This window comes from Aphanomyces astaci (genome assembly GCF_000520075.1).
Source record: "Aphanomyces astaci strain APO3 unplaced genomic scaffold supercont1.4, whole genome shotgun sequence".
Classification (NCBI taxonomy): Eukaryota; Oomycota; class Saprolegniomycetes; order Saprolegniales; family Verrucalvaceae; genus Aphanomyces; species Aphanomyces astaci.
The window spans coordinates 665,711-677,392 of record NW_009798267.1 but is presented as its reverse complement, the minus strand read 5'-3'; the positions used below and the strand labels follow the sequence as shown (position 1 = coordinate 677,392).

The following is an 11,682-nucleotide window of genomic DNA, read 5'->3' as shown; positions in this document are numbered from 1 at the left end:
CGTTATTTCGTGGATACCTACTTCGTTGTGTCATGACGCTGATCGTAGTCGTCTACGCGGGCATCGAGTGCGTTTCACTCCTCATGCTACTATTGAGGATAAGTCTGACGATGCACGTAGGTATGACCTGGAAGTTGACGCCAACGACACTGCCGCGGTCTTGTGCTTTCAGCTGTATTCGCTGCTGGGCGTAGACGTCGACTCGCAGGTCCTCGTGACTTCGACCGGTCACAAAGTCACACTCGACGACACTATCGCTTCGCTCACTGCATCAGCACCTTGGCTGTTGCTTCTTGACTCGACAACCCCCTCGTCATGCTTCAATCCGTCGATCGATTCCGATTGGAAAGACATTTGCACTCGCCTTGTAGCTCCAAACATTCCACTCGCGCAACCGGCATACAATCTCCACGGCATGGCGATCTGCCAGCCATGCGCCACCACCTGTGTCTCCACCTGTACCTTCCATTTCCAAGCCCCTTCCATCTTCGTCTCACGTCCATTTGTAGCCGGCTCCTTCATTGAAGCCGTCGAGAACACTGCCGATACTCGGGATCACATCCGGCAATCCTTCATCTGCGACCTCGCGGTCGTCGTGGGAGCTGCCGACGTCCCCGCACCTCTGGGTTTCACCAAGCTCAACGTGGATTTGAACCACACAGCGTCGGGACCGTTTGTGTTTTTGTGCTACAAACGAGGTCTCCACCTACCAATCCTTCCTTGACAACCACAATGTTCTTGTAACGCAGAAGTGTGTGTGATTTGCAGGAGGGAACCGTCGGCCCGTATCGCATGTGAAGGTTGTTCACGGCCTGCCAACTGCGCCCCCACAAGTCGACGGGTACGAGGTGCTGCCTGTGAACCTCAACCATGGCACGATCAGCTCCATCGGCATCTACCTCTGCGTCCGTCGGCTGGCTGCGGACGCATGGCGGCAGTTGTCCGGTCTGGCGTTGCACGACCTCCACGTGTCATCCTCTCGTGATCCGGGGGCGTTCGTCCTGTCCCAGGTGGACCTGAATGGAGGCAACGACGGCACCACGCCGCTGTTTCTTCGATACAAACTCAACCCCGTCGCTGGGTTTGTCTGCGGGTATAGTAGTTACTACTAGTAAGTACTAGTACTACATCCATGATGTAGAAAGCATGGGGAGTGTCTGTTTGAACCTCGCGTGACGGGGGGTCACGAGAGCGCCACGTCATGGACCCACCTCACATCGCAGCAGCAGATCGTGGCCGCGCAACACATCGATGCGACGCTCCGTCGGTCATGGAACGCGACGGCCGCCATCCATTTCGAGCGGGAAGAGGCCCGCTTGAAGCAGATGCTGGCGGGGCAGCTGCACAACACGCTCAAGTACGAGCGGCAGGACTACCAAGCCCAGGCGCTGGCCGCGATTCCCCTGGCGCGGCTGCACGAGCGAGCGCGAGCCAACCCGACGCCCCAGCCCACGTTCGAAGTAGGACCAACTTGACTCCAGTTGGACTTTGCCAAATCTATCGATGGATATCTCTGTGATGATGATTGGTATCACACTAATTGAAGTTAAACACTAATTGTTTTAATTGGGGACGTTGAGGATGGTTTTCTGCAATCTGATTGGCTAAAAATACTTTTGCCGATATGGTTAGTTTAGAATCAACAACACAAAACGAATATGATGACGGAGTGCTGTGGTGATAGATCGAAGTGCTGCGGCAGCTGATTACGTGGTTCAAGCACGAATTCTTCTCGTGGATGAACGCCCCTGCTTGTCGGGTGTGTGGGGCCCCCGACACACTCAGCATTCGCCAAGAAGGCCCTGTCACTCCCGAAGAGGTTGGTTGGTACATGCATTCAAGACCCGTAGAAGAAGAATGTGTGTCAACGACGGGAGTGTATGTAAACAACGAGGTGACGTGGTAGATTGCGGGCGAGGCGGGGCGTGTGGAGGTGTATGAATGCCGGTTGTGCCAGGCCATCACGCGGTTCCCTCGGTATATTTTTAATATTTTCACATTCGTCGAGTGATGGAATTAGCAATTCAATTTTTTAATTTTTATTTATTATTATTGTTTTGCAGGTACAACGACCCGACAAAACTGCTGCAGACGCGCACGGGGCGATGTGGCGAGTGGGCCAACTGCTTCACGCTGTGCTGTCGGGCATTGGGGTACGATGCGCGCTACGTCCATGACTTTACCGACCACGTGTGGACCGAAGTGTACAGCTCTCACCACGAGGTAAACTATATCAAAAGTCCATGATCACAGTGCACTTGTTTTCATTTTTTATTTATATTATTGATTCCATGTACAACGAAAGAGCCAGATCCAGTCAATCAAATTTCGCCATCATGAATCGACGTGATTGGCTAATCCCAATTTGAGTATGAATTTGATTGGCTCGGACAAAAGAGATTCAACAACCAATCGGAACTTTCAGTATTGATTACACGCCCAAAGGATTGGCAGTTGATATTACGAATTCACACTATATAGTATTATTTTAATATATTATTTTTCGATAGAGATGGCTACACTGCGACCCGTGCGAAGACCAGCTGGATTGCCCGCTGACGTACGAAGTGGGGTGGGGCAAGCACTTGACGTACATTTTTGCGACTTCGGTCGATGAAATCGTCGACGTGGCACGGTACGTACGCCTTGGAATATATGGGTTGACCGACCTTATCATGCCATGGGGGTGACAACTAGACGATACACGCGGGACTACGACGCCATGCTGGAGCGGCGGACGATGGCGAGGGAACCGTCTCTATTGCGCATATTGAGTGACTTGAACGCCACGAAAACCCACGCGCCCGATCGGAAACTCGTGCGTATTTCGGATAGAATATTATAATATTAATCATATATATATTAGATTTTGGCGACGCGGGCAGCGGCGGAAGCGGTCGAGTTGGCGGCCGTGAAGGAAGCCAAGACTCATGAGACCGTCGGACGGGTATCTGGATCCAAGGAATGGCGCGATGCCCGCGTCGAATCGGGCAATGCGTCCGGCAGTGCCGAGCCGCCGCCGACTTCTGTTGTCTCGTCGACGCTGACCACTGGCGCGGCGTCCGTGTTGGACGTGAATCAAGAGTTGCGCAGGTTGGTGTTGCTGGGATAGCTGTAGACGAATTACAAGTTGACCTATTGTCTAGTTTACTGCAACGTATGCTGCAAGGGAAGGGCTGCAGCTTTGCAGACTCGTGTGTGAACCCGTTCTGTTTGCACTCGCACGTGAAAGCACCAGGTACACAACTCCCATATATCCCTACCCTCCATATATTGAAGATATGTTCGGCTTCGTAATATATATATACTATTAATAGTATTGTGCTGCTTTCTGCCAAAGTTTGGAGATATGTGCTTGCTACTTCGCGAAATCCGTCGGTCGAGTTTTTGTACTGAAATTTGTAAAATTTGTGTAGCCATTCACACTATTTCAAGTCACATACTAATTATTCGATAACTTGATTGGCCATTTGAAAATGCTCTAGCATTTGATTGGTCAGTCGATTTGGTTGTGCTCATTTTTAGTATTCAAGTGACTCCACATTCAAATTGACTTGACAAATATCATTGAATAAAGTAATATATATCTGCAATATATGTCTTTGATAGGGTTTGACTTGACTTCGTACTCGGCCACTTCTATTCAATCGATTGTACATCTCCAAGACGCATCTGCCCAAGGTCTCACGGCGTTAACCTGCTCGGAACCAGGTACGATTTACTAAAAGTCGTTCCTGTCCAATCGCCTTGTTTGGTCGTAGGATCGTTCCAGTCGTCGCTGCTGGCACTGCCGTTGGCGTTGTACTGGCCGCTACAGGATCACGTGTCGGCTCTGGTCGTGGATGCATCCGGACGCGGGCGCCACGGGATCAACGTCAACTGCCCTGTGCAAAAGCCATTCGCGGTCAAGTTTAGTCGATTCAACACTGGGCTTCAGCTCGTGCCTTTGACTCCGCCTCGATCGCTGTCGTCCGGGGTCTCGACCTCGACCTCTTGGACGTTGCAGTGGCTGTTGAGATGGCATGACCAGGCCGTGGAGGCGCTACGACCTCCCAACGCCGCGCCGTCGACGCCGTTCTTGCATCTATCACCGTCCCCAGACCAGCCCTTGTTGTTCCACTTGGCCTACACGGACGCTCTAACGTATGTGTTGCTCTCCGATGACCATGTCGTTGTATTTTCGTTCTTTTACCCAAAATTTGGTTGACTTTTGTGCTGATTTCGCCAAATCTATCGATATATATCGATACTTTGTACGGAATGTTGTATTGACAGTAAAAACGTGTTTTCGTGTACTCACACTAATTTACATAACACATAAACGTTCACGATGGCTAAATCGTTGTGCCGCTTCATTCTTGTGAAATACTTTTCCTTGTGTCGATTATTCATTCTCCGTGTCACTCCAGTTTAGCATAAATACCACATAACACTACCGTAGGCTGGAATGGCTTGGTCCTCCCGACACGACCGCCGCGGGGTCCTCTGCCAGCGACTCGCTAGCAGTCGACACCACGTACCACATGGCGCTGGTATCCGCGTCGGGGGTGGTGACGTGCTTTGTGAACGGCGTCGCCGTGTTCGAAACCCGCCCTTTGACGACTAATCCTATCCAACTCGCCAGCTTTGAGTTTGCCGTCGCGCCTTCCCCACGTTCGTCCGTGTTGCCGCTGCTGAGCCACGTCGCCCTCGTCACGCGAGCGTTGTCGGCAGAGGAGCTCCACGCGCTGGCCCGAGCCGCCGTGCCCTCCCCACGACTCGTGGCGGGCGGCGCTGACGATTTCGTCGATCCGTCGGTCACGTGCTTAGAGTCGGTGGCGTCAGAAGACTCTGGGCATCGCGTGTTGGCCGTCCATCGTACGATCCTTCTCCTCCTTCAGGATAAAGCATCATCGAGAATGCTTGGGTGTTGTAGTGTGGAGCGGTGATTTCTTTGATGGCGTCCAACTGACTTATGCAAATACCTCCACTGGAGTCGTGACGCCAGGACGGGCGTGGGCCACGACGACGGCGGCGGGTGCGACCAAGCAGACGCTGCAGCTGTTGGAAGACGAGTTCATCGTCCAAGTGCGAGGACGCCGCGGGGCGTGGATGGATCAGATGAGCGTGACCACCAACTTTGGACGGTCGCTCACAGCGGGAGGCACCGGCGGCGGGCCCTTTGACGTGTTCATTCCTGCTGGGTACATGGTGCGGGCATTTAGCTTTGACATCGGAGACCACGTCAACCAACCTGTCGTCTTCTCGTGTCCGGCGCCGCGAGGTATATAAAAGGACGAAGAACATGAATGACAGAGTATATGTAGGACCCGTGTATGTGACGTTGAAGGCAGCCAAGGCATCGCAAGGGAAAGCTGCGGTCGAGCTTGCAGCGCAAGGAGGTAACGCTAGCTCGTCTTTTGCCCCTAGGCTTACTTGTGTGGTAGTGGTGCGATACCTGACAAACCTCGCTGACAAGCCGGACAACGAGACCTTCCACAAGATCAAAGCAACCAACTCGTATTTCCAAAAGAATGTGGCGCCATTGGGGGGTCATCTCGATGCTGTCTTTGATGCATGTGGATTCGATCACGTAGAGGAGGATGGAGGTGATGTCTTCTTCGTCTACCGGAAGCATGCAGCTCCGCCACATGCCGTCCGCCGCGCTCTCTACGACATTGCGACCTTTCTCGCTGTGGAAAAGTAGATTGCACCTTTGAATCCACCAATCAGACATGCGTATTTTTGAATAGCCAATGAAAACACTTTATTGTCGCAATAACCAATCAAAAACGTTTGTTTTCAAAACCAACTCGGTCGCACTGCAATAATGAAAGGAATCCCGAATGGTGAGAGCACCTTGAAGATGTCCAGGTTCTCATGCAGCTTGTGTACATGTGTACCTCGCAGGAGTCCTAGAGGATATCTTAGCGAAGCATGTTCCCGAGGGCGCCGAGATCACAAACGGCGCCGTGGACGTCGTTGCCGCATGCACTGAAGGTATGGCTCGACATGACGGCAACGGTTGGGAGGTTTCTCGCTCTTGGACGTTGCATGATAGAATTCGTTCGCGTGCTCCTGGCAAGAACCAACGAGATTGCGCGCGGCCAAGCAAAGAATGACTTGGTGCGAATGATGCCTGGTCATGTGCTGCAAGCGCTCGAAGCGTTTCCAGGCCTGCATGCGAAAATGCCATGCCTCGAGGACTCGCAGGTAGTCGACCCATTTTCAATTAATGTGTTGATATCCTCGTACCATGTATATGTCCAGTCCAAGAAAGCTGGCGCGTCGAAGAAGCGAAAGTCACGGGCCAAAGCGCACAATGCCGACGACGACGCCGACCTCAAGGCGGAGCAAGCCGCGCTGTTCAAGCGCGCCGCCGCCGAATCCCAGCATCGCCACATTGTCGTTCCGAAGATCATTCCTTCCACAGAGTATCGCGATGAGTAGTTGCGTTGGAGTTGCCCAGTTAGTTAGCTTTGGCGGTAATCCTGAATGACGTGGCGCGTTCACCGACCACAAATGTTCTCCACTCTTTCGCGCAATATGTTATCCGGATCAAACCCACACTTATCCGGATAAATCATTTTGCCTCAAAGTACACCGAGATACGCGTCATCTGTCTGTAGTCATGGCGGTGTCGTTGCAAGACAAGCAGAAAGGTAACGCATGAAGATGATGCGTGGGCTCACTTGCATGCAGACATGTTGCTCCGCATGCTGGAATTCAACGTTGATGGCGGATCGGACGCGGCGAATGCGTACGAATCATGACCGGCTGTCGAAGTCGTGAATGTGATATATGTGCGTAGTGACCGATGGGGCGAGCAGTGGAAGGTGTTGGTGTACGATCACTATTGCCGTGACATCATCTCGCCCATCCTGAAGCTGCACGAGCTGCGCAAGAAGGGCGTGACGTTGCACATGTTGCTCGAGAACGATCGCGAAGAAATCCCAGACGTACCGGCGATCTACTTTGTCCAGCCGACAACGGCCAACCTCGAGCGCATCATCCAAGACAGTACCAAGGAACTGTACAGCGCCATGCACTTGAACTTCGCCACGCCGATTCCCCGCGACAAGCTGGAAACGTTTGCGAAAGGCTGCGTCGACGCCGGGTGCACTGCGATGGTTTGTCCTTGCATCGTTACAATCGCCGTGTCGTTATGACGACGTTGGCGTACGTAGATTTCCAAGGTGTTTGACCAGCACGCCAACTTTGTGTCGCTCGAGCCCCAGCTGTTCTCTCTGAATCAACCAGGCAGCTACGTCGCGTGCAACGACGCGCACTCGTCCGACGCGACCATCGACGCCACCATGTCCAGCATCGCCCAAGGTACCCCCCCCCCTCTCTCTCTCTCTCCATCCATCCATCCATCCACCCCCCCCCTTTCCATCTTGACCTGCAGGCCTCTTCTCCGTCTTGGCGACCCTCGGCACTGTACCTGTCATCCGATGTCCTCCCACCGACGGCCCGTCCCGCCTCGTCGCGGAACGCCTCACGCAAACCCTGCGCGACCATTTGGTATGACGATGATCCTGTACTTGACACCTCCCATGCTTGCATGATGTAGACCAAGCGCAGTGGACTCTTCAACGACGCTGCTTCGTCGTTTCAGGTATGTTGATATCCGACTAGAACACTTGCCCATGAATGGACTCGTCATTGGATGGATGGTTGGGGGGCTTACTATTATTGATCCTAATGTTTCCAGCGCCCCGTGCTCATCATTCTGGACCGCAACGAAGACTTGACGGCGATGCTCCACCATCCGTCCACGTACCAGGTATACCCGTTGTCATCCATGGTTTTGTAATATATATATAATTGAAATGTGTCCAGCAATATATATATATATATATTCAATTCTGGACATGCTCACGTCGCTACATTCCTGTTCACTCTTCATGTCGACCGACGAGTGTTTTGGACCTGCCTGTCTTTCCTATTCATAGGTTTGTAATATATTATTGAAATGTTATCGAGCAATACATATATATATATATATTATTGAAATGTTTTCCACCAATATATATATATATATTCGATTGTGGACATGTTCACGTCGCTACATTCCAGTATACTCATTCATATCGATCGACGGGTGTTTTCGACGTGCCTGCATATATACATATATATATATATACATATATACATATATATATATATATACAGAGTATTGATGGTTTATGGCAGGCATTGGTGGACGACATGCTCGGCATCAAGCTGAACCGTGTGGCGTTCAGAGTCCCCAACGACAAGGGCGTGGTCGTGGACAAGTCGCACGACTTGGACGTCCAAGCGGACAAATTCTTTAGCGCGACGGCCGGTCTGTTGTTTCCAGATGCGATTGCCAGTCACGAAGAAGAGCTCAAGGTGGTGCTCAAGAAGGAAAAGGACATCTCGGCCAAGGTAATTCCTCCGCTTTTGACTGCGTCCTCCAACCATGCTATCACGAGGCTGGCGGAGGCGGCAACAGCACCAAAGAGCTGGCGGCCGCCGTGGACACGCTGCCGGCGCTGCTCGAGATGAAAAAGACGCTCGAAGTGCACACGAACGTGTTTCAAGCGACCATGGACGCCGTCACGACGCGCCAAGTGCCCGAGTTCTCCATGTTGGAGCAGCGATTGATCGAAGGGTTCAACGTCCCTGCCGCCGAAGTCGTGGCGCTGCTCAGTGAAAAGGTATCATTAGTAGTTACCAGTTCCTGTGCGGATTTACAGTTTTTGTCATTTTACCCAAAATTTGGACTTTTGTTCCTATTTTTCGCCAAATCTATACATCGTGTTCTTGACTTTGTCAAAACACGTCGAGGGTCACACTAATTTCAGTCACACACTAATTTGATGTGTATGGATAATTTGATTGGCTACTTGACTCATGTTGGGGAGTTATATCGATTGGTCGTATATCGATTGTCTGTCGACCAATTTCGAATATATCGTATCAAAACGTGTCGAAGGTCACACTAATTTCAGTCACACACTAATTTGATGTTTATGGATTATTTGATTGGCTACTTGATTCATGTTGGGGGGTTATATCGATTGTCTGTCGGCCAATTTCGACTCTATCGACTTGGCAATCGCTTGTTGTGTATCAAAGTACAGTATATATGGACGATATCTCTTGCACACGTCGATATATCAAGAGCGAGCTCATCACAAGATTATCTTCTGGGTTCAATGGGTCTATCTCATCTTGGTGTATGTCTTGTATGGCAGGGCAATGCTGAAGACAAGGTGCGGCTGCTCATGATTTACTACCTAACGACAGGCGCATCGAGCCGAGAGATTGCCGAATTTGAAGCGATTCTGCGACCCCCAGGAAGCTCGACGACGGGTCCACTGGCGGCGTTCGACTCTGCGTGGAAGTTTATCAAGCAGCACACGTCGCTCCAAAAGCACGCAAGTGTCGGCTCGTCCTTCTCGGACTCTGCGTCCAACAACAATGCGACCGCCGCGGCCAAGCTCAAGGGGCTGGCTAACAACTGGGCGGGGAGCTTTGCAGGCCAGGCCCAAGGCTGGCTCACTCAAGCCGCGGAACAGTTCAAGAACTTTCTTCCCGAGAACAAAAAGCTCCAGGTGACTCGCGTCGCCGACGCCATCTCGGAACTGCGGTATGACCGTCCACATGTGGACAACGATGATGGTGATGATATGGGAATGATGATGGGGATGTAGACCCAACACGGAAGACGAGAGCTACCTGTACTTGGACCCAAAGATCAAAGCTGGCGGCGGCGGACAAGTGCCGCGCCAGCGCACGCCCTTTCGCGACGTGATTGTGTTTGTCATTGGCGGCGGCAACTACAACGAGTACCAAAACTTGCAAGCGTATGCCAAGGTACACACATGAACGAAGCTGTTGTCGACAGATTCGTGACGGAGTACGAGTAGGCGCAACCGGCGACACACCCGCGGCATGTGCTGTACGGTTGCACGGAACTGCTGACCCCGAACGAGTTTTTGGCGCAACTCAACCAAGTGCACACGTAACAGTATCTAGTCGTTGCACGTGCATGCATGCTGCTGTGGCCTAGCCTAGGCTGATGAGGATACACGAGATGATACATTTACTTTTCAAACGAACTCCACGCCACCGTGCCCTTGGTCTTCGACGCGACCGCCGCGTCTTGCTCGATCAATCGGTCGAGGTACTTTGACAAGTACGCGAGGCCGACGCAAAGCCCCATGGCTGCCACGCTACACAGACACACACGACGTGAGGTGCTGGCGACGACAGACACATGCGAACCCGCTCCATGTAGTTTGTTACCTTTGCTTTGTCGAGATGTTGCGGAACGGGAGGAACATGCTGACTGTGCAAATGATTGCAAATGGATTACTTGTGGTATTATTGACCAATGAAAGTGGTTTATTCCGAAGCGTCCAATCAACACTCAGCAGAACATAATTGGGCCAATCCAATCGCACCTTTCAATTCACTGTGATCGTCATTCCCAACTCGCAACCTTCATGTAACCTTAGCTCTAGTTTGGGTGACTGGAGTTGCTGTGGACTGACAAGGGCTGACCAACGATGGACTGGTCGTGAGCAAGATGCTCGCGTTGGTTGACTGACACATACTACATGACAAATGGGTTGATTATTTAGAGATTTCGATGCCAGGTAGTAGGCTTATACTATTGTCTGCGCACCACTTCTGGACAAAGTGATGTGATTGATAATGAATTATAATAGGAATCATATCGCATTCATAACTCCCGAATAGACCTGGATTTTGGCTTCATGTAACATATTCTAGAATTATAATCCGATACCTACGACTCGAGTTACAAGCCTTTCCCCTTTTCCGGCAGCGTCCAGAAAAAGTGTTCTTAAATTGGACTTTTACGTTAGTGGTATACCGAAAGGTAAAGCTCAAAGAGTCCATTCTCGGGCTCGGACAGGCCAAGAGTCTCACTATCACACGCGTCCAAAATGATACAGCAAGCATCTTGTCTTGCAAGTGGCCCCGGCTTTGCCTTTGCGATCGAAGTCCCCGCACAAGCAGCGTATACTTGCCTTTCGGATACTGTATCCGGAATGCAAATGGGCATTGTGCTGATATTTGTGGCAATGAATTGGCATTTTTCTATGAATGACATTGATTTGGCCATGAAAGGATAGTTTTGGACGTGTTTTGGCCATGAAATGACATGTTTGGCCATGAGTTGACATGTGCTTGCAGTTAGGACACATCGGAACGGGGGATGGACAAGGATGGGTATTTGCAACAAACAGGTTCATCGACCCCCACATATTTTCATGCACGTAGCAACGACGGCGTACAAAACAAGCAGCCAACGAACGGCACTAACGTAAAGGATCTATTTACGACGCACGGACCTATTTATGATCTCTTGGAATTAGCCAATCAAATAACAAAAATATTAGGCGGGATAACCTCTAAAAACCGATACCAGTGACGCGCGAAACCGAATTTTATCGTATTGGATCACCTCTGGTACTGCGCGGCCATGCCCACCCCTCGGAGTCGCTACACAACGAAGGAACTTGACGCAGCGGTGCTGACCGTGCTCGCAGGTGAATGTGGCAAGATCGTGTCGTTGAAGACACGAATTCCGTACAGCACACTCATGCGAAAGATGCGTGAGTCCCGTGCCGGAACAAGAAAAGACCCGCAGCGCAGAGGCCCAAAGACGTCAATTCCGCAGCCCTGCGAAGCCGATCTGGTTGC

The 11,682-nt window shown here is 51.3% G+C and overlaps 4 protein-coding genes across 9 annotated transcripts; 3 read left to right on the top strand and 1 right to left on the bottom strand.

Annotated features, from left to right (window-relative positions):
* Positions 1-6: 6 nt before the first annotated feature.
* On the top strand, positions 7-5,791 carry H257_02376 (hypothetical protein). Of its 5 annotated transcripts, XM_009825982.1 has the most exons (18): positions 7-67; positions 121-458; positions 510-698; positions 769-1,093; positions 1,142-1,460; positions 1,685-1,819; positions 1,907-1,977; positions 2,064-2,223; positions 2,511-2,635; positions 2,698-2,818; positions 2,867-3,093; positions 3,147-3,238; positions 3,610-3,711; positions 3,762-4,143; positions 4,442-4,857; positions 4,916-5,263; positions 5,307-5,381; positions 5,427-5,791. In XM_009825982.1, exons 1-18 carry the CDS (start codon positions 33-35, stop codon positions 5,684-5,686), a joined length of 3,720 nt encoding a protein of 1,239 aa, XP_009824284.1. In that variant the 5' UTR covers positions 7-32; the 3' UTR covers positions 5,687-5,791. The 5 variants fall into 5 exon arrangements, with proteins under 5 accessions (XP_009824284.1, XP_009824280.1, XP_009824281.1 ...); XM_009825978.1 differs by having other exon boundaries at positions 5,307-5,791; XM_009825979.1 differs by having other exon boundaries at positions 4,442-5,263.
* Positions 5,792-5,809: 18 nt separating this feature from the next.
* H257_02375 (hypothetical protein) lies at positions 5,810-6,507 on the top strand (the record flags this gene model as incomplete). The annotated part of the gene is made up of 4 exons (XM_009825977.1): positions 5,810-5,828; positions 5,890-5,979; positions 6,041-6,192; positions 6,250-6,507. 4 exons carry the CDS (start codon positions 5,810-5,812, stop codon positions 6,427-6,429), a joined length of 441 nt encoding a protein of 146 aa, XP_009824279.1. The 3' UTR covers positions 6,430-6,507.
* A 64-nt stretch (positions 6,508-6,571) lies between these two features.
* Positions 6,572-10,092, top strand: H257_02374. Of its 2 annotated transcripts, XM_009825975.1 has the most exons (12): positions 6,572-6,641; positions 6,682-6,739; positions 6,791-7,109; positions 7,167-7,314; positions 7,388-7,503; positions 7,553-7,597; positions 7,694-7,765; positions 8,176-8,391; positions 8,439-8,663; positions 9,204-9,598; positions 9,663-9,825; positions 9,879-10,092. In XM_009825975.1, the coding sequence occupies exons 1-12, from the start codon at positions 6,611-6,613 to the stop codon at positions 9,975-9,977; spliced, it is 1,887 nt and encodes a 628-aa protein (XP_009824277.1). In that variant the 5' UTR covers positions 6,572-6,610; the 3' UTR covers positions 9,978-10,092. The 2 variants fall into 2 exon arrangements, with proteins under 2 accessions (XP_009824277.1, XP_009824278.1); XM_009825976.1 differs by having other exon boundaries at positions 9,663-10,092.
* Positions 10,055-10,295, bottom strand: H257_02373 (hypothetical protein; the record flags this gene model as incomplete). The annotated part of the gene is made up of 2 exons (XM_009825974.1): positions 10,055-10,184; positions 10,258-10,295. 2 exons carry the CDS (start codon positions 10,293-10,295, stop codon positions 10,055-10,057), a joined length of 168 nt encoding a protein of 55 aa, XP_009824276.1.
* Between the last annotated feature and the right edge of the window lie 1,387 nt (positions 10,296-11,682).

What these genes read in the sequence shown, in the direction of transcription:
- H257_02376 (XM_009825978.1), top strand. Translation starts at nt 33, where the DNA reads ATGACGCTGATCGTAGTCGTCTACGCGGGCATCGA. An exon ending in GTCGCTGGGTTTGTCTGCGG is followed by an intron (nt 1,094 to 1,141) that starts GTATAGTAGTTA and finishes TCCATGATGTAG; the next exon opens with AAAGCATGGGGAGTGTCTGT. An exon ending in CGCCCCAGCCCACGTTCGAA is followed by an intron (nt 1,461 to 1,684) that starts GTAGGACCAACT and finishes CTGTGGTGATAG; the next exon opens with ATCGAAGTGCTGCGGCAGCT.
- H257_02374 (XM_009825975.1), top strand. Translation starts at nt 6,611, where the DNA reads ATGGCGGTGTCGTTGCAAGACAAGCAGAAAG. An exon ending in GTTGCAAGACAAGCAGAAAG is followed by an intron (nt 6,642 to 6,681) that starts GTAACGCATGAA and finishes ACTTGCATGCAG; the next exon opens with ACATGTTGCTCCGCATGCTG. An exon ending in ACGCTGCTTCGTCGTTTCAG is followed by an intron (nt 7,598 to 7,693) that starts GTATGTTGATAT and finishes TAATGTTTCCAG; the next exon opens with CGCCCCGTGCTCATCATTCT.